This window comes from Colletotrichum destructivum, chromosome 10 (assembly GCF_034447905.1).
Source record: "Colletotrichum destructivum chromosome 10, complete sequence".
NCBI classification, from domain to species: Eukaryota; Fungi; Ascomycota; class Sordariomycetes; order Glomerellales; family Glomerellaceae; genus Colletotrichum; species Colletotrichum destructivum.
In genome coordinates, this window is record NC_085905.1 from 2,059,061 (window position 1) to 2,084,002 (window position 24,942).

At 54.7% G+C, this 24,942-nt stretch overlaps 7 protein-coding genes across 7 annotated transcripts; 2 read left to right on the plus strand and 5 right to left on the minus strand.

The window, feature by feature from the left end:
* Positions 1-1,291: 1,291 nt before the first annotated feature.
* On the minus strand, positions 1,292-3,038 carry CDEST_14911 (Putative aromatic prenyltransferase, DMATS-type; the record flags this gene model as incomplete). Its single annotated transcript, XM_062931067.1, has 2 exons — positions 2,780-3,038; positions 1,292-2,719 (listed from the first exon to the last, which is right to left on the minus strand). Exons 1-2 carry the CDS (start codon positions 2,822-2,824, stop codon positions 1,292-1,294), a joined length of 1,473 nt encoding a protein of 490 aa, XP_062787118.1. The 5' UTR covers positions 2,825-3,038.
* Positions 3,039-4,198: 1,160 nt separating this feature from the next.
* Positions 4,199-5,577, minus strand: CDEST_14912 (Putative major facilitator superfamily, MFS transporter superfamily; the record flags this gene model as incomplete). The annotated part of the gene is made up of 2 exons (XM_062931068.1): positions 4,199-5,337; positions 5,418-5,577. The coding sequence occupies 2 exons, from the start codon at positions 5,575-5,577 to the stop codon at positions 4,199-4,201; spliced, it is 1,299 nt and encodes a 432-aa protein (XP_062787119.1).
* Positions 5,578-6,598: 1,021 nt separating this feature from the next.
* On the minus strand, positions 6,599-8,547 carry CDEST_14913 (Putative carboxylesterase, type B, carboxylesterase type B, active, alpha/Beta hydrolase; the record flags this gene model as incomplete). The annotated part of the gene is made up of 6 exons (XM_062931069.1): positions 6,599-6,877; positions 6,973-7,699; positions 7,763-7,835; positions 7,913-8,129; positions 8,216-8,323; positions 8,386-8,547. The coding sequence occupies 6 exons, from the start codon at positions 8,545-8,547 to the stop codon at positions 6,599-6,601; spliced, it is 1,566 nt and encodes a 521-aa protein (XP_062787120.1).
* A 3,118-nt stretch (positions 8,548-11,665) lies between these two features.
* On the plus strand, positions 11,666-11,896 carry CDEST_14914 (uncharacterized protein; the record flags this gene model as incomplete). Its single annotated transcript, XM_062931070.1, has 1 exon — positions 11,666-11,896. One exon carries the CDS (start codon positions 11,666-11,668, stop codon positions 11,894-11,896), a length of 231 nt encoding a protein of 76 aa, XP_062787121.1.
* Positions 11,897-14,574: 2,678 nt separating this feature from the next.
* CDEST_14915 (uncharacterized protein) lies at positions 14,575-15,566 on the plus strand. The gene is made up of 2 exons (XM_062931071.1): positions 14,575-14,825; positions 14,885-15,566. The coding sequence occupies exons 1-2, from the start codon at positions 14,732-14,734 to the stop codon at positions 15,025-15,027; spliced, it is 237 nt and encodes a 78-aa protein (XP_062787122.1). The 5' UTR covers positions 14,575-14,731; the 3' UTR covers positions 15,028-15,566.
* A 644-nt stretch (positions 15,567-16,210) lies between these two features.
* CDEST_14916 (Putative peptidase S8/S53 domain, Fn3-like domain, peptidase S8, subtilisin, His-active) lies at positions 16,211-20,100 on the minus strand. Its single transcript, XM_062931072.1, has 9 exons — positions 19,164-20,100; positions 18,940-19,097; positions 18,767-18,881; positions 17,392-18,707; positions 17,213-17,322; positions 17,046-17,154; positions 16,902-16,989; positions 16,589-16,833; positions 16,211-16,530 (listed from the first exon to the last, which is right to left on the minus strand). Exons 1-9 carry the CDS (start codon positions 19,704-19,706, stop codon positions 16,428-16,430), a joined length of 2,787 nt encoding a protein of 928 aa, XP_062787123.1. The 5' UTR covers positions 19,707-20,100; the 3' UTR covers positions 16,211-16,427.
* A 1,612-nt stretch (positions 20,101-21,712) lies between these two features.
* CDEST_14917 (Putative glycoside hydrolase, family 3, glycoside hydrolase family 3 domain, immunoglobulin) lies at positions 21,713-24,917 on the minus strand. The gene is made up of 3 exons (XM_062931073.1): positions 24,493-24,917; positions 23,980-24,434; positions 21,713-23,911 (listed from the first exon to the last, which is right to left on the minus strand). The coding sequence occupies exons 1-3, from the start codon at positions 24,628-24,630 to the stop codon at positions 21,952-21,954; spliced, it is 2,553 nt and encodes an 850-aa protein (XP_062787124.1). The 5' UTR covers positions 24,631-24,917; the 3' UTR covers positions 21,713-21,951.
* Between the last annotated feature and the right edge of the window lie 25 nt (positions 24,918-24,942).

The following is a 24,942-nucleotide window of genomic DNA, read 5'->3' on the forward strand; positions in this document are numbered from 1 at the left end:
TTCTCTTGTTATATCCCTACTTATCACGGAGAAATCGGCGGGAAATAGGGTTCCCCGCCAGCGCATTTTGCTTTCTGCTCGGGCTCATTTCCTCTGCCTCGAGGAGGGGAGGAGAGGTAGGTGTCGCGCGTTGTCTCAGACCTGATCAACAGCGAGGGGGGTCGGTGGGGGAGAGGATTATGGACCCCAAGATCCGCCCGTGAATTATGAGGGGAAATGCCTCATTTCCGTCTTGGCGAGGGGACCGAATTCGCTTTGCCCGACATGGGAGATTGACGACTCTCGGCGCCAACGGCTCAACGCGTAAACGCTGACGATGTGACGTGAAGGTGACGGGGAATTCAAGCACGCTTCACGGTCCAACCAGAAGATCCAATCGCTGGGGTTCCTTCGGTCACCGCACTATTGTCCGCAAATGTTCTTCTTCCCCAGGAGCTTGGGGGAGCCAACTAGACGCATCTTACGCGCCAAGCACTCCTCCTCCTCCTCCTCAGCTGTCAAGTTCAGCTCAGCCTAATTCGGACTGCATGGCGCTTCCTGCAGGAGAAAGCAAACACATTGTACACATGACTCTCATTTTTACGACAATGTCAGCACTGCCAGAGGCACAGCATGTTGTCATCTCGCAAAGTCCTGACGGCGCGGAAAAGCGTGTTCCTGCAGATGTGGACCGATCAAGCTCATGGCCGGGGCCTCTCCGTCCACGTGTGAGCACCGAGACTAACATTAGGCCAATCCGCATTGGCATCCAGGAGATAGATGATGATGACAACATGAGTGAGATTGGTCTCAATCCATAGGGCGGAGGCTAAGACTGTCTGTCTCACTGGTAAGACAGGGATCGATCGGTCCACTGCACCATGGAATTGAGTTGAGAGACATGCCGCCCTTTTGGCTATGCAGCAAATGAGTCTCGGAGAGCATCCCAGAAAAATTCTTCGCTTTGTTCGAAGCATACATCCATGCCATCACCCTATTTTTGTCCCGTTTCTTTCTTCTTTTCTTACTTTCTCTATTCCGTTCAACTAAAATGACAATCCTGACGTGATGATATACAAGAGCTAAATGAGCTCCTTGAAGGGAAGATTGAATTCGAGATATCTGTACTTTTTGTCACATTCTCGATTGATTTCCAGTCTGTTACGAGTCGATACGAAACGCCGCAGCCAATCCATCATAGAAAACACACACTCACCTCAGTCTGGGCTATTGCACGAATCTCATCGCGGCCATCATCCGCCTTTCTCCTCATACAATTTGCTTCTCACCCCTCCCAGTCTCAGTCAACGCCTCATGACTTGCGCGTGACGAGCTCTGCTATCTTAGAACGAGCCCTCTGACCACCCCGCTGTCGCTTCGGATGGTGTCCCTCGGGCGCGATGTACGTCGTCACCTGCAACCTCCCGCCCTTGACCATCATCGAGAGCCACATGTGCGCCCCACGCGACTCCTCCAAGCCCCGGTGGGAGATGATCTGCCGCAGCGAGTCCCAGTAGGCGTCCACGTACTGCCCGCGCCCGTGGCCCGTCATCCACGCCGTGATCGCTGACGCGATCGCCTCGTCGTCGGCGCCGTAGTGGCACACGGGGATGTAGAACTTGATGTCCGGCACCCCCTCGTTGCGGCCGAGCCCGATGTCGAAGTAGTACACGAACGTGCCCCACAGCCCCGCCGTATCGACGCCGTCCGTCGCCGCGTTGTACGCCGGCGCCCTCGGCAGGTCCCTGTCGCGAGGGAAGTCGGCCGGCAGGGCGCAGACGGCCCGCATGAGGTCCCAGACGCCGTCCAGCATGCCCTCCTCGACGGCGATCCTGCCGCCCATGGTGAGGACGGTGCGGACGCTCTCGAACGAGGTGCGCGCCTCGACGCAGTACAGCTTGAGGCGCGCGTCGGCCGGTCGGACGTTGTCGATGCCGAGCCACAGCGGCGTCAGCGTCAGCCCGAGCTTGGGGGCGACGTCCTTGACGAACGAGAAGACGGTGCCCATGCATGGGCTCTCGGGGACGGCTGTGGCGATGGCGTCCTCCCAGACGGCCATCGGCGTGATCCCGACGTGGCCGAGCTTGCGCGGGAAGAAGTAGGCCTTGGGGAGGATGTCGTGGCCCAGGAACTCGAAGCCGAGGCAGACGTTGGTCATGACGGGTCGCTCGTTGGTCTCGAGGTATTTGTGGTGCGCGGCGTCGTAGAACTTGGCGACGAAGTGGTTAAACAGGCTCATGTCGAGCGAGGGGACCTGTGGCGTCATGGCGTAGAGCATCTCAGTCGCCGGCTTGAGGTTCAGGGGGTCCAGGTACGTGCCGGCGAACCGGCTGAAGGGCTCCATGACCATCCGGATCTCGGGCTTCGTGTCGGCTTCGTTCCACCGCCAGCTGTACTCGATGTGCGTGTTGTCGAGGGAGAGCCCGCTGTCCCCGCCTGCCGCCGCCGAATCGCTGGACCCAGGGGCGGCACCCAGTCTCGGGACGACCTGGTGGTAGACAAAGAGCAAGGCCTCGTACTGCTCCTCCAGGCTGTAGCCGGCGTTGCGGAAAAGGGTTGCGAAGTGAGGCCCGGCCATGTTCCACCAATAGTCGCTGTGCTCATCCCGCGGCGGCAGCCACTTCGAAACGGACGGAAAGACCAGCGTCTCTTCGTGTTCCGGTTTTGACGTTGACTTTGATTTTGACTCCGTGGCACCGGCTCCCTTGTACATCCAAGACTTGGTCTTGCCTCTGAAGGGCTGTTTATTACGGTCAATGAGTGGGCGTCAAGTGCATCCAGGTGTACAGATGCAACTCACAGAGTCCCACAAGGGAAACTGGTCGGTCGAGGTAGCCTCCATCATGTACCACGCGGCGGGACGGAGACTCTGAACTATTTACTAGGTATTGCAGTAGAGGAGCGGTGAGTTGAAGTGAGAGTGTCACTTTGGTGGGCGTACATGGAATCTCAGGGTACCAATTGCCTCTCCCGACGACGGACGACCTTTCCAGTAACACATCTAAATGGCCGAGGGGGAACCGGCCGTTTAAAAAGTAATCGAAAGAGGAAGAGACGCAACAAGGTTAGGATTTGGTCTGAAGTCAATCGATTTCAGAAGGGAACAACGACAATTGGTTCCGGACCCTTTCAGTCAACTTCTTAATCAGTGCACAGAATTCATGCAGAGAGGGGTTTTCTTCTGTTGACCATTGTAGAAAAGCAAGGCGGGCCAAAGTCAACGAGTGACCTGGGACGCAGCAGCCTGTGAAGATGTCAGTCAATAGGGCCCTGATACATACTGCAGTGTTATATCAAAACATCGAAGCAGAGAAAACATCTTTTGTGGATTAATGTAAAATATAGCTGATAGATCTTGGCGTGCTCAACCTGCGCGAAAGGGTTTGTTGTTGTTAATTGAAGTGTGCACGTCTACATGTTCCTCAGCATGGGAGTGCTTCTAGGCCATTGACTTCATCATAATGTGCGACCCTGCGTTAAAGAAGTAATGAAGGCTTACAGGTACTTTTCGATCTTTCTTTTCTTCGAGAAATGACTTTTGGTTCATAAAGTTATCTTTGACGTGCTGCCTTGATGGGCAGGGGATGTTGGTCCTGACGAACCCGAGGAGAGGCCATCGCGAGTCATGACTTGGTTTCAAGAGCACCCAAGAGTCTGCAGAACAAAGCGCCGTAAACTACAAACGGCCATCAAGACAACATCATCGGAACCTTAATGTCGCCAAACTCGTAGCGTTGTTCTCAAGTAGGCCATCCATAACAATTGCATCTTGTGTGCTCGTGGCTTCCACATGGCGAGCAGCACGAGACTCAAAATGGATAATATTCTGCGACGAACTCGTACCGAACACGAACTTGTCTGAATGGGAAGCGGCACAAAGATGCACTCTTTTTCAGTTCAGGTTCTCTTATTGTTTGAGTTTGGTCAACTGAAAGCTTCTGCCCTTCACGTTTCGTTCGCGCGGACTGTAGGTTTGGCCCAGGACGAGGTGCTGCGAATCGGAGTTGTTGAAAACATGAGGAAAGAGAATTAACCACATGGTCGAAATGATACCGGGCAACCATTGCATCTCATCCGAGGCCTAGGCTGCCAGCACGGTGAAAAAGAGTCGAACAAGGCAGCAGGTCGATGAATTGAATCGAATGAGTTACTCTCCTATGTAGGTGTGCGTTACTAATGACAAACTGCGGATTACCGACCCATTACGACCTGGGTCGGTTCAGCGTTTATCGTGTTGTCTAAAAAGCGGCCACCCCATGATCCCCAAGGACGAACAAAGCATTATCGACCCCAGAAACAAGATCAACGGCTCGAATCGCCCGAGTCCATACCCTGACTCAATAGCCCCCGCCATGAGCGATGCAGAAATAGGCCCCGTTAGGATGTTTCCTACCCCCTTGCCGAACGCCATGAACCCGTACACCGGCCCCGGGTCGTCCGCCAAGATGGACCCGAACTTGGGCCACAGGCAGGGAAACCCGCCCGTTGCCAGGCCGAACACCAACGAGAAGGTCATCAGGGGCGCGAGGGAGGACGCGTATCCCCATATCGCGAAGCTCGCGACGCCGGCAGCGAAGGACGAGGCGAAGACGAGGATCAGCACGTTGTTGACCCGGTCCGAGACGTAGCCGAGCGCGAGTTGGCCGACGATGACGGCGAGGTTGTTGGCGGCGAGGAGCAGGGCGCCCATCGTCCCCGAGAGGCCGAGGGCCGTCGCGTATGTCGGGAGGTACAGCGAGGGGATGTAGTAGCCCAGCGCCTCGAGGAGGTTCGCGAGGGCGAAGCAGTAGAAGAGCGGGTTCCGGAAGAAGCCAAAGTCGATCCTCCGGAGAGCCGCCTGTTTCGAGATGGGCAAGCGGCCCCTGAGGAGGGGGATGACGGGGAGGACGACAACGAACTGCGCGACGCCTATGGCGCGCAGCGTCATCTGGTAGCCGTACCTTGACAAGAGGAGATCCATGAGAAAGGGGAGACCGACGCCGCTACAGCCGGCGCCGGCGGACATGATGCCAAAGGCGAACCCGCGGCGCAGGATGAACCACTCGTTCAGCATGCGGAGGATGGGGTAGTTGAGAAGCATGAAGGCGAGGCCGTAGAGCGCGCCCTGAGTCGCAATCAGGCCCGGGACGGTTGTCGTGAAGGAGGCGGCGATGAGGGAAACGACGCAGCCGAGCCAGCCGACGACGATCATGTGCCTCTGCCAGGCCTGAAAGCGGGCGACGAGGGGGAGGGCGACGGGACCTCCGAGGTAGTAAATGCTGGTGGCGACGGTGCCGATGACGGCGATATTGGAGTCGTTTTGGAAGTCGGGGTGTTTCGAGTAGTAGTCCTGAAAGACGCCGTAGGACACTGGGAAACCTGACGCAGGGAGAGAAGAAGAAGAAACGGTCTGTTAACAAAGACTCTCTACAAGATCTTCTGGACGAGGTAGAACTCACCCCAGAGAACGGCCTCGACGACGAAGGCTCCGAGGAGAAACTTCCACGCGGGCATCCCTTCGTCGGCACGCGGGAGGCTCTGGGCCATGTAGCCATCTTCGTTTTCGTCCTGGCTGCTCGTGAAAGCCTCCAGCTGCGTGTTGTCGGTCTGTTCCGGCATGTTGTTGAGATGGTCGACGACTGACAATCTGTGAAAATGAGGTGACGATGGCTGGGATGATGATGTCGCTACTAATCGAAGAGAGCGAAAGCCACAGAGAGAGTGCCGGTGAAAGGGCGAAAGAACTGACACGAAACCCTAGGGTGTTATAACAAAGAAGCGCTTAAATTATTCTTACGGCCGTTGGTTGTTTGCTCAACCCCATGTTGGCACATTGTCGAGCCGGTTAATTGTGTATGCGGCCCTCTAATGCAGTCCCGTTGCAATATGACGCGAATGGCGCAAACTATCATGCATGTTGGATGTCGTTGGTTGTCAACAAAAACTCGATCCATGTCACCAACCGACCAGCGGCCGGTCGATCTGACTGACGAGGTCTCTCCCGACTTGCATTTGACCCAACGGCCGCTCTTATGAGCATCATGAAATTCATCAATCGTTGCAAAGGTGGTGGGTGCTCTATGTCCGCCGTTTCAGAGACTTTGAGTGTCTGCTTGGGCAGATGATCTAACATGCGTGTTTGAGTGAATTCACTTTACAGAAGTGCCGTGACCACCAGATCTACCACACAGCATGGCAGAAACTCGGTGTAGTAGTAGTCATTGGCTGTGGCATCAAGAACTACAAATGTTTACCGTCGGCAGCGTTTAAGAGCAAGAGGGGGGCCGTCACCAGGAATCACTAGATCCGTTACTCATCATATCACAGCCGTAACTATCAAAAAAATCCATGGCTTTCGTAATGGGTCACGCTCAGAAACATTTTCCGCTCGGCTGCAAATATCTTCAGTTCGGATTCAAAACGCTGCAAGCCGTTCATAGCCAAGCTTGGCCGTAACGAAAAAAAAAGATTCTGGCACTGCAAGTAATGAGAACACCAAGTGAGTAGAAACTTTCTCGCATCGCTCGTCTAGCTATCTCGTCTAGAATCGAAAGGTAAAGTAACAACAAGAAACCGAGGAGAAGAACCCAACTGCGTCCGCATCTACGAGACAGCACAGCCAGCTCTAACAAAACTCCGGTCACCCTGCCACCGGAACGCCCACCGCAGCGCAGTTCGCGTCGAAAGTAGCTGCGGAGCCCAGGTTCGTGCGCGTCGTGTTCTCGAACGCAAGGCGGTTGACATTGCTGCCGTCGACCTGGTACGGGGCCCACGTCTCGTTGCCATTGAACTGCAAAAGACCGGCGTTCGGGTTCTTGGCGAAGGCGGCCCAGGCGCCCCGGAAGTAGAAGCCCGTATCGGTCTCCTGCGGCGTGCTGGTGACCGGGGACTGAGGCGTCGTGTCGAACAGGACAGGGAGCTGTGCGCGTCATTGAAAATCAGCCTCTCGAGACCAATGCCTTGGCTGGTCTTTGCAACGGGCGAAGAAGCGCAGAAGGGTTAGATGTTACTCACCTCTGATGTGTGCCAGGCTCCGCTGCTCGGTGTTGTGCTCAAAACCATGTTGGGAAAGTTTCCAAAGTAACGATACCGCCATGTCGGATGGCCCGCCGCTGCCGCCCGCGTCGCCCTCCTCGCCGCCGGACATTCAAAGGAGACGAGGTTGAGCCCGGCCCAGGCCGTCTCGTTGAACGTCGGGGCCGCGAGCTTGAACAGGCCGGCCTCGTTGTCGTCGTTGCCGACGATGTAGCCCCCATTTGCCGATGCCCGACCGCTGTAGTCGGCGAAAACGAGCGTGTCGTCCACGACGGGCGCGAAGAAGGTTCCGCCGGGGGCGCCAGTGCCGCTCGCCGTGATGCCGTTGACGATTTCCGCCGGGGTCTTGAGGAGCATGCAGTTGTTGACGGTCATGAGGTCCGTCTGGGCGTCGCCGCAGCCGACGGCGGCGGTGATGCTGAACCACTTGGCGTTGACGGACTGGTTGGTGAAGATGCCGAACCCGTTGGCGGTGCCGCTCATGGCGATGAAGCCGTTCGCGATGGGGTCAGACGCGAACGCGTACGAGTAGTAGTCGACCAGGGAACCCCCGGCAGACTGCCCGAAGAGGGTGATCCTGTTGACGTCGCCGCCAAACTTGTCGATGTTCTCACGCACCCATTGTACAGCCATTCGGACATCAAGAAGGCCGAGATTCGGGGCCGAGGCGGGGTTGCCCGGGAACCCAAAAACATTGAGACGGTAGCTACGTTGTGTCAGGTTAGTGGTGACGATCTCGTCCACCATGGTTCTTATCAGGTATAGTTACTTCAAGGACACCAGGACGACATCGCTTTGGTCCGTCATGAACTGTCCGTTGGTTGCGGGGACGCGAGAGCTTCCTGCAAGCCAAGTTGGATTAGCCTAGCCCCGTCTGCAGGATCAACATGCCCGCCCGGAGGCAAAAGGCTCTACTTACCCAACATGAAGGCACCGCCGTGAATCCAAACCATCACGGCCTTCTTCTCCTCGCCCACCTGCGGCTTGGTCCACACATTCAGCGTTAGGCAGTCCTCGCTTTGAGAGCCAGGGTCGGCGAGCACCCCAAGCACAGAAACGGCCGAGGTGGGAACACCGAGGTTGGCGAAGCCGTCGGGGATGCTGGCGTTGACAGTTGGCTGCATACATTGGTGTCCCTGATGTGGGTTTCGTTAGTGTTGCTCTTCAAACCGCAAACTCCTCCACCCGGCGGCAAAACGATGTCTGATGGCGCTCAACTTACAAAGGTAGAGCCGTTAATCGTCGACGAGCCGGTAAACTTGGCAGGAGGCTGGAAGCGCAGGTTGCCAACGGGCGGTTGGGCGTACGGGATGCCCAAGTACTCGGAGACCTAAAATGATATTTCCGTCAGTGAATATGTGTTCCAATGGCGCTGCTTTGTGTAGTACTAACTTGAGAAGCAGTGGATGCGGCATGTCCCTGGACGAGTCCGCTGGTGGTCTGGACTGGCTGGCCAATGACCCAAGAGACGGCCCGGATGGGAGTGGCGGCGACGAGACTCGACGACAGAACCACGACCCCCAGAGCGTCGATGATGGTGTTTCGTACCCTCATGGTGAAGTGTTGATGAGAGAGTGTAGTGCCAAGACCGGGGTGCAAGGGCCGGGTGCCCCAGAAAACCGGGAAACTGGATACTTAAAAGTGAGTGGGATTACGAGAGGAACTGTCAGGATCGGATTTGGGAATCCTGATGAACAGGAACATAGTATACCTATAGAATGCAGACGAACCAGTCTTAGGTTTCCCGGTCGGCAGGAGGGAAGAAAAATGCAGTAGCCGCTGGTCAAGACGGCTTGTCCTGCTCTCCTATCCTATCCCTTCCCCTCCCTTCCCTCCCTTCTTCTCCTCAAACCTGACACATGCCGCCTTGACGATCCGGGCACACTGCTCTGGCCGAGAGGAACATCAGAGGCAACAGTTGACTCGGGGAGAACAGTCACACCTTCCGAACCCGGTGACGCCTGGGCTTTTCCAGTCGTCCAGGCCGAGAGTGTGTCAGTCTTGCAGTAGCGCCGCAGCGCGACTTACCAACATTGAGATGAACTGTGAGACGGTGGATGCAGGGGTAGCCGGTTGCCGGCAACTTGGTCGGCGTCGGGGAGGTTCCACGCGGAGAAAGTTTGTCGTTTGTGATGTTTGTGTTCCGTTTCCTGTTTATGCTTTGCGTTCGGCGAAATCACTTGTCCCTCGTTTTGTTTCGTCCAACGACTGCGCCATAGTGCTACTACAAAATCCGCCGTGATGGTCTAAACATGAAGTCTGTATGTAGCCATCTTCTCTGCCTCTCACAGCTATTTTTCTTTCTTTTTTTTTTTTTGTATTGACTACTAGCTAGTCAGGTAGACTTTCTGCCCAATATTGAAAGATTTCATTGGGCTCTGACTTGCTTGTCGCAACCAACGATCTTCATAACCACGCTTTGATCTCTTGCCCACTATCCCAGCCCAGGTGCGTTGCACGGACTTGCTGCCGCCTTGTTGGCACTACGGACTGCCACTTGCTTAAGTAGATGAAGGGCTTGATGTGGTGGATGATGAGTCGCCCAGCACAGTCACGCCAAACTCTCGCCGCAGCGTGGAGATGACGATGCCCCATCCGAGCCATCCTTTCACTTCTCCCCCACCACCCGAACCCTTCTTCTCAACCCCTGCAATACTCACAATATGTCAGTGACGGCAATTGGTGAGATCCGAGCCACCGCTACAACGTATTTCAGATGCTGTACTGTCACCGCTCGACGAATGAAACGAAGTACAAGAGCTTCAAGTAGATCAGATCGCGAAAGCGAAGAGCGTCTTGGCTTGCGCCGTGCTCTAACTGTGGTTATTTAAGCTTCTCGGCCTGCGCCTAGTCTTCCCTGATGCGGCATCTTGAAGCGCCAGGTCATCACATTGAAAAAAATACAGGAGAAAAGGGCAGAATACTCCGACCTCGCGCCATTCTAACTACTGGTGATGTTGCGCCTTTTCGGTCAAAGCAAATACCCCTCGGTTTTTACCTGTCCATCAAAGCAGCACGCGTGACATAGCAGAAAGTCTGAGGGGTTTACACATGGTAGTCTTTTTTTTTGGTTAGGTGAGACTATCTCCATGATGAGTCCGAGAAAGGCCCCCCTCTCAATTCCTAAGTCATTCTCTCGACGGACTGGGTAAGGGGAAGGAAGTGTGGTTGCACCAATCACGCTGAAAACACAGTAGAATATTGTCATCGTCGTATGAGATACCCGAAAACTCTCAAAGTTAAACTTCAGACAGTTGTTTCTCTAGCTCTAGATACCTCCCCCTAGTCACAGTCATGTGAGTTAGCCTCGATCTGTTTTGCCTATGCATCAGCTTCTCAACCAATGCTACAGAACCAACTAGCATACATCTCTTATGCTACTAATCTCATTCGCTTCCCATATTTCTTTAAGTCCCTGAGGACGTAAGATCATCGGGCTCAGGAGAGATTTAGCCTGGTGCTCCATTCAAAATATGTCGCAGGATATAGGGCGTTAATTTCTGCCTGCAATTAACAGTCGCAACAGTTATAAGCCTAGCTCCACTTGCTCTTGCTACAACAGTCAAGTGTATTATTATGCTAATCTATACATACACGTAAGGCCTAAGGTTTGAGTCCTGCAGTGAGCAGCTGCTCCACTTACATTTTAGCAAAGCATACCTACTATATAATAACAAGGTTCTAGGAGAGTTAGTTCTACATTTGCTAGCTAGTAGGCATAAACTAGGGGGTGTGTGGTGGAAAATAAGGTGTTGATAGCGGGCAGCAATTAACGGCGGTGTTTTTGCTACAAAACAGATGTTGGATGATAAGATTGCTGATCGTTCTTAAGTCCAAAACGCATGGTGCTCGTCACACCGCCACATCCAGTCACCGAAGTCTTTGATATACCTTTGTCAATTCACGACGTAAACTTCCATGCGTAACAAAAGCTCGATGATTGCGGAGGATCAGCTCTTTCCTATTCGCCAAATGACGACATGTGGATGGCTCGCTGGCTTCGCCATCACACCGACTCAGTATGCAGTTGTCTCCCCGGCCAATCTCCCCACCCCCTGACCATCTCCTATTCATCAACGCAGTTCCGGCGTGACTACTGAACAGAGAAGTTCTTGCCCTCATGACTCGCACTGGATCTATAGTCAAAGGTCCACATCCCATTCGACAGCGCTCAAGAATACGATGCAGACGCAACAGGCGTTTGCGGCCTCTCATACGACGGTGGATCGGACCATCTAGTAAGGGAACAGCAGGAACGGAGTAATTGATGGATAAGTGATCTCCAGAAGAATGCCTGACAAATGGCCGACGAGCAGACGACGTCGGATCCTCTTGTTCGTTATCAGACCCCCGTCAACGATGCCGAAATCCCCTGGCGAGCACAGGGTTGATGTTTTGCGCATTGGTTTAACTGGAGCTCGGGTTCGTGCAGTCACTTGAGGACCGAAATTTCGGGTCTTCTGCAGACCGATCTCCGGCCTTTCAAGCCACCAAGTGTTAGACCTCCAAGGTCTTTAAAGCGGTCAATGAAGCATTTAAATAGATCAGCAGCTGCTCTAGACTAATTCTCTTCTCGTTCCAACTTCCTCGATAACGCATCTCAAGCTCCTGAAAAGTCGTGCTTTTCGCAAGCTTTCTTTCGACCCAAGCACCCCTCACAACTCGCAGAACAATGCAGCTCGCCGTCGTCGTCGCTTTCCTGGTGCCTATGTCCCTGGCGGCGGCGCCCTGGAATCTCTCGGGCACCTGCTCCTCTGGCCTCACTTGTGAGATCGACACCAAGTACACCAGCCCGAAAGTTATCTGCGGAAAGTGGGTCGGGAAGTTCTCCGGCACCGGCACCAACGGGAAAACAAGCTGCACGCCCGCGGGAAGCATGTGCTCATATAGCTGGACCTGCTAGACGTGGGTCGTCTTCAGGAGAAATGGGAGGTGAGAGTCACGCTGCAAAAGGGGAATTGCACCGAGTTTACCAGATTTTGAAGCTGACGTTCTAATTCAAGGTCAGTTCCAGCAGGAATAGAATGGGATTCAACGGCGTCAGAACGAAGGTTTTAAACTTGCTTGCAAGGACAGCTTGATGTGCGAATTATAGTTCACTGCGATATTCCTTGCGATTTGTGCCGTTTCCGAGGCCTTGGGGTAGTACTTATTTTCACCTCACTTGACCAGTGATGTAAGCCGAGTCGGTCAATCATGGCCGCGGGATCACGGCCAGGCCGGGGCTTCCTCATGCCGGAAATGTGAATGCTTCCGGGGCCGACGGGCTGTTACGTTACCACCACTAAGAGAACACAGACAGTCAGTAAAAGCGGGCCAGCAACTGGAGAGCCCAAAATAGCACAACTCACACTGAAACGGTCGCTGACCCAACGGCCACACTCACACCCACACATGACGACAGTCGCTTGTCGTGGTAAACCAACATGCTTCAGATGCCTGGATGAAAGCATGGCTCATGAGTACACATGTTGTAATTGGAAGCTCTCATCAGTCCGTCCGCGTCCATGTTGATGAAGAATGTTTACTCGCAAGGCTGTGTCATTTTCCCCCTTCCTCAAACAAGTCACGGTCTGCGAAAGATGGTGGGGTGGGGTGTTTAGCTCCTGGCGTCGTTCAGAAAGAAAACAAATCTTTTGTAACCGACAGCGAGCTCAACGACTGTTGCAGGCCAGGAGCGTAGGGATGGGACTCTTATATTAAGAAATGCTTTGTTAACGCTGAGAATTGCTGCTGTCACCGGCTTGCAGATAAGGGCGGCCACGAACCACAGTTATACCAGCCACAAAAGCTGTGCAGGACCTCCTGGAGTTGGCCTCTACCACTTTTGCAGATCTTAATGGAACTCTCAGATAAACCGTAAGTCGACAGACCAACACCCGTGCCGTTACCCGTTGGTGAAAGCCAAGGGTGATGTTAGACTGAGATGCTTGTCCATCGTACATCTCTCCAGGTCTGTATTTGATTCAACTGATCGAAAACCAGCTGCATCTTCTCAGCCCAAGGACTTCCGTCTAGATAGCGCAGGCCCACACGAGCGTCTTCATTAATGTGGCCACCGCTGCAATCTACCTTCCAGTAGCAGGGTAATACTCTCTCTACGCTTTTAACCGTTCAGCTGCTTCATGGATTGGACGAGGGAAAAATGGGGAGGGGGGGGGGAGACGGGAAAAAAAAAACAGGTCCTTATGAGCGGGACCGTTTCTCGGTAAGTAACCGCGCGCAGATGTCCACCTAAATCCCGTCGGCCAGCGTCCTCGGCATGTTTTTCTGGAGGTCATGAACCGGGATTTATACAACACTGTTCCGCAACCAATCAAATCGGAGAATACAGCTGGCTTGGTGAAAATATGAAAAGTTGCCATGCAACAGTAAGGTTCAACAGCGCAGCATTCATGGGTAATCCTTAGTCAACAATAGACATCAAGCTGGCATACCGCCGCCTCGAATCGCTGATCAATGCCTCATTCATCGCTGCCGCGAAGCCGAGTTCCGCTTTGGTCCCCGACGAGTCTTTGCGTCGTCCCCCACGTGTGGCACCATAACTCTCATCAAAGTGTCTTCATCAAAAATAGCTACGCCGACTGCCAACATCTTCTCAATGGTCCCGGCTATTTGAACAATCAGTTATCCGCCAGATATATCAGGGTTGCCAGCAGCGCAGTCAGTAACCAAACGCACAGTGTTCTATTTTCTATGTAGCAAAGGATGTGGTAGTGACCACGTCCACTGTCCCTCTGGAAATACGACAAGAATAGGTTTTTGTCGCAATGACGCATATACTCCATATCCTCGGATCAAGAGGTAGCCGTAATTCAATTAGCTGATGTATAATGAGCGGGCTCGATTCGCGGTACATCAGTTTACCATTGTAGTTGCTGGATCGGTCATTGTAGAGTTCCTGCTGAGATGGGTCCACGGACATGATTCTAACTAACATTGTAGTTCCCTTTCCAGTTCGTTTTGGGCAAAGAACGCCGTGCGCTCAAATGGAACGAAAGCTTCAACACGACAGCCCCCACAAAATGGCATTGCTGGTGGAACGGGACCTTTGTGGATTGCATGATACCTCTGCCAAGTAAGACACTTGGATACATTTGAAGGAAGGAAAATAATTCACGTTAATCTAGGTCCACTAGAGAGTGTAGGAGGGAGTTGGCAATCGAAGCGGTACGTGATGGTCTTGCCAATATCATGTGATTTGGTGACGTATCACGCCTTTGAATAGACTGTTGTTAGCAGAGAGCCACTTGAATGAGCTGAATTAATGGCGCAAAGTGATGCTGTATCCGTGTGACGTTGTGTGTGTAGAAGATTTGAATTGAACGGTGATGGCGGGACAAACGGAGACAGACCCGCGCTAACTAATTGGTCGGCTGTGCTGCCAACATAAACGTCCGCGTACTCAAACCTTAACCCCCAGACCCGGCGTCTCCGATTCCAAGATAAATAGATGATGTTGTGGAGTCTGATATTCATAAATTTAATCTTAGTAGCGTCGTTAGGTGACAAAAATGTTTGAAAAGAGGCCTCGTTGAAGGCCTCGCCAAGACGACAGACTGAAACATAAAATGATGAAGGCGTCTCCTACTGTCGCTACTTCTGGATCATGGCTGTGCCAGTATTTTCACTCAGAACTACTCTCGACCATTCAGAACGGCTCTTCTTGTTACTGCCCCAATCCCTTTTTTCAACCTTGCAATTGAGCCCAAGTAAGAGAGGCTTCAGTTGACGCGACATGCAGTTTAACGTTGTTACTGGCCTTGCCGTCCTCTTGGTCATCCAACCGGTTTTCGCAAGAATATGTATGTTCGGCGCCATTCAATGCACCTGTAAGTTTTATGCTTGAGGATTCATATATTGATTACATTCCTGCTGAACATAACTCTAGACAACAGTGGCCGACGCTGTGCCAAGTGGTGTCCGCAACAAATCAAATGTGAATGTGCCGGATATAAGGAGAACTACGGCGACCTGGTGAAAGCACAATGCATCAGTGAATTTACGTGGATGGGTCGTCACAAATGCGGCTAGATAAGGAAAGGTACCGACCGACTAGGTACGACTGGACATCAACAATAATCTCGGGTGAATATTTAATAGCCAGCTAGAAGCTTTTTACAAAACTGTGATTGCGACATATATTTCAAGTAGTCACCAGGGGGCAATCTTGTGGCAGTTTGCTAGGCCACCATCTTGTCAGAAGCATTCTGATGTAGTACGCTTGTCGCAAGTGTCTATGGAGCTTTCTTGGGCAATTGCGACCCATGTAGGTTATTTCGTGTCACCCTGGGCCTTGCCCTGGTTATAGTGGACGTTGAGACAAAGTGACGACGCCCGCCCAGGGTATTCCACAGGCTACACAGTGACAAGCCGAAGAGGCTTTGAAACGCAGATTCTACGGCATGGTGCGGTAACAGCGGCGCAGTATTAATTTCTGCGGATCCTCTCCAGTTGTAAGCCGTGAAGCCGGCTTAATCAAGGATATTGTTTCCGCCTGGTAGTAGAGAGTTTAGGTTCTCAAGACAGTGGATTTCATAACCCCACGCGGGACAATACAAGATGTAAACAAGTCTGTTCCATTTGACGCAGTTGAGTAATCAAAATTTTCTCTAAAACAAAGGGGTTAAGTTATCCCGTCGGGCACATTCACAGTCTAGCTGAAGAAGCTTTGCCGGATGCGGAACAGGTGTCATCAAAAGGAACAAACCTATGGGATTATTAATCACAAATGTTGCTTCCAGAATTTTGACATCACGCTCTGCCGTAACTTTAAACTAATATACTCTCCACTCTGTGGAACTTACTGGGGAAAGGTAGAACTCTGAAATGCAAAAAACGGATTGACAAAGGCACTGGGTCATTTAAAACAAATCAAAACCGAGGGACTCATATCTGTGCAAAACACAGTTGGCATAAATATTCACCTTGGTGTCAAAATGCCTCGAACAAGCTGATCAACTCGGCTTCCCAAAAGCCATACTCTCCAAAGCAGCCCTTGTTGGTGTCTTCTCAAGACCTACAGCCGACAACACATTGTGGGTGATGACGAAGATGCTCTGGCATTGGAGCGTCTCTCTGACTTTGATCGCCATAATCATCCCGTCCCACCGGAGGCTGTGATGATGTGGCTTTTGCAGTGTAGAAGATATAATTCAGGAAACATCGGTGTTCTCGATGACTTATCATACAATAACCTGAGGGCGGAAACATTTTTTAACAAACGTTTACTTTCAATTTTCGGCTATCAGATCAAACTCTTGGTTTCCGAACGCCCGCTCCTGCGGACGTGGTAGTAAAAACCAGCCAGTGTCATCGCTTGACTTTTATTGCAGTGTACCAACCATGCGGGAGCACGGGGTTTGTTCCCCCTAGAGTAGCAAATAGAGAGGGAGAGTCGGATTGAGAGGCACGTATCTAACTTCTGGCCGCACTTATTTGTCCAAAGGCAGGACGGTGATGGACGGGGTTTCCCAGATATCCCAGTCCCCTGAGACCTCTGGAAGCCCAAAGGGCCTCAGAGCGGCGATTCTGAATCTGTTGCCAAGGTCAGTACAGGCTGCAACCCCTCCTTCGTTTCCGGGGCATATCATACTTGTACGAGCCCGGCTGAACGCGGGACCCGTCGGCGAAGCGACCGAGCCAGTTATACAACTTGGGAGTTCCTCGGGACTGGGAGTAAAGGGGGAATGAGAAGATGTCATCCTCATTGTCCTGGCTGGGATCGAACGAGGTTAGATCCGCTGTGCCGTTCCAGCTGGTGGCCGAGCCGACGAAGCCTTTCTGGCCGGGCACCGGCGGGTAGGACCACTGGGCTTCAGTATAGTTCCCGGAGAAGACCTGGAGACTTTGGTAAGCGTTTTGTCTGCTTTTTCGAATTAAACCGGGAGGATATTAGTTCAACGTACGTCCCAGCGGAACTCGGTAGTTCCCCAAACAAGCATGGTGTTAAGCCTCGGGAAGTCGCGCGCATCTCGGGTGAGGTTGAAAGTGAAGCTGGTTATACTACGTGAGCTCGTGGGGCCTTGATGTCTGCAAACTGGGGGACATACTTGGACTTTTGTTCGATCCTGGTGTCCGTTACGCCGGACATGAGGAAAGGATAATTCCATCCGTAGGCCCAGATGTTCTCAATGGTTTCCCTGAGGTCACACGCGACACCTGCGGGTGCGATAAGTTACTGTCGAACAGTGGAACAGATGGGTCGCAGGAAACTTACCAAAGTAGGGAATGCCCAGCTCTTCGCCGTTGCTGCCGCTAATAAGGACCTTGCCACTGTACACTGGCAAGGCTTTTTGGTTGGCGCCCTCTGGGACGCTGAATGAGAACCTATGCCACCGTTAGACCACTACGAAGGCTTGGATGTGGGTGAGATATTCATAGGCAAAAGAGACATACTCGACAGACGTGGTCTCGCCCGGCGCCACAGTGATCTCCTGCGGCAGCAAGACCTCGGGCGTAAGCTTGATAGGGACTGTCTCGGCGTACAGGTTAATGCCCGGAACGAAGGACCGCACCTCGCCGGGCGTAGAGGGCTCGTAGGCCTCGTACCCGCCGGCGTCCTGTAGGGAGAACGTGTACGTGACGGCTTCGTCACCGCGGTTCGTAAGGTCCACCGAGTGCGTCCCCGTGAAGTGCGCAGTGTCATTGAGCTCGAACTTGCGGCCGTCGAAGCCCAGCTCGGTAGTGTACCCCAGGACCCTGCCGGCGTCCACGAAGCCGCCGCCGACCTGGGTCGTGGGCGCCCAGAACCCGTAATCGGTGGCGCTGGTGGACCAGTCGGCCCAAGGGACGGCGCGGGCCGTCGTCGTGATGCGGGCAATGAGCCGGCGGGCCCACTCCGGGTCGTCCTTGTGCGCCGCGCGGCCGCCAAACCGGCCGACCCAGAGGGCGGCGATGCCGGAGATGTAGGGCGTTGCCATGCTCGTGCCGCTGAGGACGCGGTAGCCATCGGTCGGGTACGTGCTCAGGATGCGGGTGCCCGGGGCCGCGACGTCGGGCTTGAGGGCGAGGTCGAAGGTGCTGCCCCAGGACGAGTAGCTGGCGGGTCGGCCACCACCAGCGTTGCGGATGCCGACGTAGTGTTCCGTGTCTACGTCAAAGGAGGCCTTTACGGTGCCTCCGGCGAGGATGGTCTTGACGATGGCCTCGCCGGCATCGGCTTCGACGGCGCCGGTGAGCCCGACGCGGCCGGAGCTGACGGGGCTCTTGTAGATCTCGCCATCGTTGTAGAAGAGCACGAGCTGTGCGCCGAGGGCGGCGACGTTATTGTGCTTGTCGGTTGTGGTGCAGCCACCGAGGCGGACGAGCACGATGGTCTCATTCAGCCGGGGCGTGTCTTTGGGGAGGGGCTGGCAGGCGTCGTTCTCGATCGAGACGTTGAGGGAGATGGGTGTGATGGGCCAGTTGACGATGGTGTTCGGGAAGAAGCCGGAGCCGGGAACGTAGGCGATCTGGGTCTTGTTGGAGGTGCCGTTCAGGTTGAAGTCGGCCGTGAACGCCTGGGCGGGAAAGACGCCTGGGTCGGATGCGGCGACGGTCAAGACACTCTCGCCGGACGCGCCGCTGGCCATCTGGAACGGGCCGTCCTCGCCGGAGTTGCCGGAAGCGAAAGCCACGACGACGCCCTTATCGACTATCCTCGAGGCTACGACGGCGAGGGCGTTGGTGGTGAAGCCGCTGCCCTCTCCGACGCTGGCACTGATGATGTCGGCCTGCGATGTGTGTGAGATGAGTTGGTTCTAGACGTTCTGTGGAAATATTTTCAACTCACACCAGAGTCGAAGGCCTTGAGGAAACCTTCGATGACGGTCTCTTCGTTGGAGTAGCCGGTGCTGCCGAATACCTTGAAAGAAAGCAGCTTGGCTTTGGGGGCAACTCCGACAAACCTGGTAGCGTCAGCTGTCTGTCTTCGGAACGACATGGGGACTAGGGTAGTTCCTTTACTTGTCACTCTTCCCGGCAATGATGCCGGCGACGTGAGTTCCGTGACCGTACTGGTCCATCGGGTCGCTATCCGGCTGGGCCGGCACGTTCGGCCAGGCATCGCCGACGAGATCGTAGCCCCCGGTGACCGTGAACTCCGGGCCGAGGCCGCCCCCGAGCTATCGAGAGTCAGTATTGTCCTGCGTTAACCAAGTCGGGGCATCATCGTCTTCTCGGAGAAATACCGCGGGATGAGTGTACTGGACACCACTGTCGACAATGGCCACCGTGGCCCCCTCGCCGAGGATACCGTCCTCGTGCAGCTTCTCGACTCCCGTGAGCCCGTGGACCGAGTAGTTCACCGCGGCGGCATCGTCGCTGAACGACTCGCCCTCGACCGTCGGCAGGATCTGCAGAATCTGCGCCTTGTACACCGAGGCGACGACCGCCTCGCCGTCGCCGTGGCCGTCGAGCGCACGCTGCACCGAGTCGGGACTGCACTCGCTCTCGGTCTCGCGCTCGCACTCGACGGTGACGCCGGGGAAGATGTCCGAGTCGAACTCCTTGACGACGCGGAGCCCGCGCAGGCCGCCGGCGGATCTGGCGGCGATCCTAGCGGCGACGCGGGCGACGTGGACGCGGGACTTGTACTCGACGATGTACCGCTTCGGCGCCGTGTCGCCGGGGCCGGCCTCTTTGGCAGATCGGGATCGCGGGGCGAACTGGTGCAGCGCCTCGGCGGCGCCGGCGGCCCCGAGGAGCGCTGCGAGAGCTGTTCCCGGGCGCATGATCGCAGGTCGGAGGTCGGGAGTCGTGAGGGTATGTCGATATTGAACGAATTGCAGGGTATGTTTACACAAATACCCAGAGAGAAAGGTGAGAAGGAAGAGGAGACGGAAGCCGTTCAGCTCACGGCGAGAGGCGGAGACCGCTTCTGAAGTACACCATCACCACCAAGGATCGCGGCGTGACGTTCATGTCACCTGCCCAATAAGGCTCCCACTGCATATTTCGACCTTCGCGACGGATGTTAATTTGACGGGTCGAGGCGGGAGCGATCCCCCAAAAGAACCCGCGTTGGGTTGCAGCCGGAGGGATGATTGGAGGGAGTGTATCCATCTAATACGGAAGAACAGGGTATGTTAATGGATCTTCGGTGTTTAATAGTGGACGAGAAAGTGGCATTTCGGACCTGGCGGTATTAGATCCATGGCATTGAGAGACCAGCAGGGGGGACCAGTTTTGTATCCGCGTGATGGGGCCGTGGAGCTCTGCGTGGATCAACAACCCGGCTTCCATTAATACGAGAGTCAGTGCCGCCTACGTCATGACCATAGAGCTGCACATTGTGGGATCCCGGATGGCGCCTTTAAAGAGACAAGTCTATCTTGGCTTGGTTTGAACCTTACGAGGTTAACTTGTGCATGCCTATGCCTGTTAAGCGGGGTCGGAGATCTCGCGTTTCTCTTGAGTCAACGAATGCCCATCTCTATCCACTATCAGCATGGGGACCCTGAAGTCTGCTTCGACAAGAATCCCTGCGTAAAACTCGACCAAAAATGTGAGACGGTTTCTGCGGTCTTCAAGATGAAATCAATCTGATTACTTAAACGCTGTAGAGTGTCCTTGTTACAGGAAGTAGATTGAACGCCTTTTTATAGCAGCTCATCATGATCAACTCATCATGCTCAAGTTCATACTGATCTGTCCATTCTCATCCATCGAAATTCCTCACCAGACTCCCATCTCCTTGTTGATCAATACGTACAACTCTGCCATACAGTCAATGCTTGCTATCCTAGCAGCCTAAGCGTTCTTGACCAGAATGTGCAGCAGCAGAGACGTTATGTTGTTAAAAAGCTTGTGCATCCAGCGCATGATTGTAATCTTAGCGACGTTGGCCCTTTTGTGATCACTGCTGTAGTTGTCTATGAAGCTGGTTTGCAAGCCCTTAACAACATAGATTCCTCCGCGGCAAGGGGACTTCCACAGCCCATCAAGGACTAGCCGCCTAAGAAGATGATATCCTTAGTGTTCTTGGAGGTCTACTTGGAGTAGTATGGCATGTTGATTTCCATAATATCCAGCTCGACTTTTGGGAAGAAATTGGTCTGAATTGGGTACGAACTGCATAGTCTGTATTGCTGCGCTGAAACTCTTTTTTAGCAGATGACTACAAGTCAGCAAGCGCAAGTAGTAGCCAATGGTTCCTTACTATTCTACAGCCTAATATAATCTTCGCCCTTGGCCAGTTTATCTGCCGAGCCAACTGCTGCAGTTATTCTAACATTTAATCAAGTACTTCATTATGAGGACTTCTATACCTAGGCTCTACTCTCTAGTAATTATAGGTCATTAACAGTAGGGACCATGACATGTTGAACAGCCAAAGATATCTGCTGGGATATATGTAGAGAATAAAGAGTGGTTTATAAATAATAAAAGGAGACTTCCTGTTGGAACTAGGGATACTTGCTGACCCGAAGTTGATTTCGTCTACAGCTTTTAGGTGGTTGTTGAGTTTCATGGCCATGTCAGACGTCTTAAGTTTGGACAACGATGCGCTGCCACGATTTATGGTCGGGTGAGAGCGCCATTGGATATGGCCGACCACCCACCATCATCTTTAGGGTCATCCAATATAGACGGTTCGTTGCGCAAGCAATGGAACAGGCCATACTATTCCTACAAGTGGTCGAAACGGGACCAAAGAGATCTGCACTTTGTTTGTGGGACGCCCGCCGAGTTGTAACAACATGAATCATCATCGTCCTCTCGTGGCTTTGGGAAGCTCATGAATTCAGGATGCAGGGTTTTGTAATAGCTCGAGGTCTGTATTAATGCCCAAGTGAGATAGATGTCTTTTCCTTGAAAAATATGAGCACAAAACCAGCGCCAAAACACCACAGCGGTCGTTGCGTCGTGTCGACGAATTTATCCAGCCACCATCACCCATCGAAGGGGCCTGAGGTCCCATAATCAAACCATCCCGTCGCCCCTTTACCACCCAGCCCGGAGGTGGAAAAACTGCAATCAAAGCCCGTTCCAGACCGATCCCCGGAGCACAGAAAAGTTCCCCTGGCGATTGCCGACCTGGACGCCGTACCGTCCCTCCTCCAGCCTCCACGCCTTCGCCGCCTCGTCCCAGTAGCTGCACGCCACCTTGACCTCGACCTCGAGGACCACTTCCCTCGACTCTCCCGGCTGCAGCAGCATCTTTTCGAACGCCTTGAGCTCGCGCGCCGGCCTCCAGACAGCTGTTCCCTTGGCCGGCGTCACGTACAGCTGCACCACCTCTCGCCCGGCCCGGGACCCCGTGTTGGTCACTGTGACGGAGACGCGCAGCTTGGAACCACCACCCGTAGAAGTAGAAACAGAAGAGGAAGAAGAAGGGGGAGAAGGCTCGTCGACTACGGCCACCGCGAGGTCCGAGTAGCCGAACGAGGTATACGAAAGCCCGTACCCAAACTCCCACCTCGCCCGCCTTGTCGCCTCAGCGTGCCGGTATCCCACTCCAAGACCCTCGGCATATCGGAGACAAAGGCCACCGTCCTCGATCTTCGTGGCCGGGAAGTCGCCGAAGCTGGGCGCGTCCTCCAGCGTCCTGAACCACGTCGTCGCGAGGCGCCCGCTCGGGCTCGTCTCGCCCGCCAGGATCTCCGCCGTCGCCCGCGCGCCCTCCTGGCCCGGGAAGTGCGCGAGCAGGACGGCGTCCACGTCGTCGACGACGGCGCTGACGTCGACCGGGTTGCCGCAGTGCAATACGAGGACCGTCCGGCCCCGCGAGGCCGCCGCAACGGCCTTGATCAGCGCCGTCTGGTTCGCCGGCATGCGGATGTCGTCAAGATCGTACCCCTCGGACTCGTACTGCTCGTTGCGCCCGGCGTAGACGATGCTGACGTCAGACTTCCTGGCGAGCTCGGCGGCTTCTTGGATGGCGGCCTCGTCGGAACGGTACTCCTCGAAGCAGAGGGCCGCCGCGTAAGGCGTGGGCTCGCCCTGGACGAGGTGGTCCCAGGACCTGTTCGAGAGTCTGATGGTGTAGGCCTGGCCCGCGTTCATTGGGATCTGCACCCTCGTTTCGAGTTTGACGTGGTTGAAGATGAACTGTTCTGTGGCGATCTCCTTCTGGGGCCCCGAGAGGACTTCGTGCCCGTCCACAGTGAGGGAGAACTCGCCCGTCGCCCGTACGGCGAGGGTGTGTTCCCCCGTCGTCTCGGGCGTCAGGTTCGTGCTCAGCTCGACGCGGGAGCCGGGCACCTTCAGCCCAGGCTTGAACTCGCCCAGCATCCAGACCTCGGCTTTCTCCTGGAACTCAGTCAGGATGGGCTCCGGCGCGTCGCCATTGTAGTACCGGACGTCGATGCCGTGACGCCCATCGTCCGAGGTGAGCTGCGCCGTCGGTGCGAGGGGGATGACCCGCCGCGTCCGGACGCCGGCGTGATATTGGACGTTATCGTCACCGGAGAATGTCTCCTTGAGGACCTCGAATGGCGAGTGCATGTACTGCGGCTTGCAAGAGGCACTCCCGCCTCCGGTGACAACTGGGGTCCCGGCAAACTCCCCGATGAGGGCGATCTTGGGCGCGTCCGAGGGGCTGATCGGCAGGGCCCCCCTTTCGTTCTTCAGAAGCACGATTCCTCCCGCCGCGAGCTCCCTCGCCAATTTATTCGTCTCCTCGCTGATCTCGGACCTCTCGGGCCGCTCGCCGTGGCAGCTCCGTGTCCGGTTCCGGAGGTCCAGCATCTTGAGTGCCCGGGCGTCGATCTCGGCCTCGGTGACCTCACCGGACCGCACCGCCGCGGCCAGCCTCTTTCCCCTGAACACGGGGAACGGCATCTCGAGATCGAGGCCCGCCTTGATGGGCTCGGCGACGTTGTGCACGGCGAACCAGTCGGACATGACGATGCCCTCGAAGCCCCATTCCTTGCGCAGGACGCCCTCGATCAGGGGGCCGTGTTCGCTACAGAACGTGCCGTCGACCTTGTTGTATCTATCATCAAGCCAGATAGTCAGCATCAAACCTCCAACAATACTCATTTCCACAGCGAAGAAACTCACGCAGTCATAATGCCCGTCGGGTTCGCCGTCCGGAGCAAGTGCTGCCACGCCGCCATGTACACCTCCCGCAGCGTCCGGCCGTCGACGCTCGCCTGCACGTCGTAAAAGTGCCGCAGAGTCTCCGAGTCGTTGCACACAAAGTGCTTTGGACATGAGCCGACGCCGCGGCTCTGCACACCGTTGACGATGGCGCCGGCGAGCTGCCCGGACAGCAGCGGGTCCTCGCTGAAGCACTCGAAGTTGCGGCCGGCGCGCGGGTCGCGGTGCATGTTGATGGTCGGGCCGAGCACCACCTGCGCGCTCTTGTCGCGGGCCTGGCACGCGAGCTGCTCGCCGAGGCGGCCGAGAAGCGTGGCGTCCCATGTCGAGCCGAGGCACGCCGTGTTCGGGAAGCAGGCCGTCGTCATGTCTGCCGTGAGCCCGCTCGGACGGACGCCGGCGATGGAGTCTGCGACCTGGTGGTTGGTGTTGAGTTTCTGGAGTCCAAAAACCTGTTTCATGAGTGAGACTTACTTTGATGGGAGGAATGTTCAGTCTGGGGACGCCTGCTGCCGTTGAGAAGTCCCTTCCCGAGAGCAGGGTGATCTTCTCATCGAGGGTGAGCTCCGAGAGCAGAGACGTGAAGTCTCTGTCTTCGACTTGAGACGTCATGAGGATGATGAGTGAGAATGGGAGTGAGAGTGAGGGTAAAAGTGAGGGTAAGAGTGAAAGTGAGAGTGAGAATGAGATTGAGAGTGAGTGGTGCTGTACTAGATGGAGATAGAGACTCTAGACTCTAAGCTGACTCGTGATGATAAAGTTATAATGATGACAACGACCGATCAAAGTCTAGGGCAGCATGTGCCTTTAACAATGAAGCAGAGCAGGTCGAATATGTGATTGTCCACTCCGAAAATACCGTCAGAATATCCGCGTCCGTTCTTCTCCATCTGACGATGGCAACAGTCGGCCAATCGCCCCCCC

Bases quoted from the DNA above. Each gene is read 5' to 3' on its own strand.
- CDEST_14916 (XM_062931072.1), bottom strand. From the start codon at position 19,706: ATGCGCCCGGGAACAGCTCTCGCAGCGCTCCTCGGGGCCGCCGGCGCC. The intron at 17,323-17,391 runs GTATGTCTCTTT...ACGGTGGCATAG, and splicing joins GGCGAGACCACGTCTGTCGA to GTTCTCATTCAGCGTCCCAG. The intron at 16,990-17,045 runs GTATGTCCCCCA...TAGTATAACCAG, and splicing joins AGGATCGAACAAAAGTCCAA to CTTCACTTTCAACCTCACCC.
- CDEST_14917 (XM_062931073.1), bottom strand. From the start codon at position 24,630: ATGACGTCTCAAGTCGAAGACAGAGACTTCACGTCTCTGCTCTCGGAG. The intron at 24,435-24,492 runs GTAAGTCTCACT...ACCAACCACCAG, and splicing joins TGAACATTCCTCCCATCAAA to GTCGCAGACTCCATCGCCGG. The intron at 23,912-23,979 runs GTGAGTTTCTTC...GCTTGATGATAG, and splicing joins CCGACGGGCATTATGACTGC to ATACAACAAGGTCGACGGCA.
- CDEST_14915 (XM_062931071.1), top strand. From the start codon at position 14,732: ATGCAGTTTAACGTTGTTACTGGCCTTGCCGTCCTCTTGGTCATCCAA. The intron at 14,826-14,884 runs GTAAGTTTTATG...ACATAACTCTAG, and splicing joins CGGCGCCATTCAATGCACCT to ACAACAGTGGCCGACGCTGT.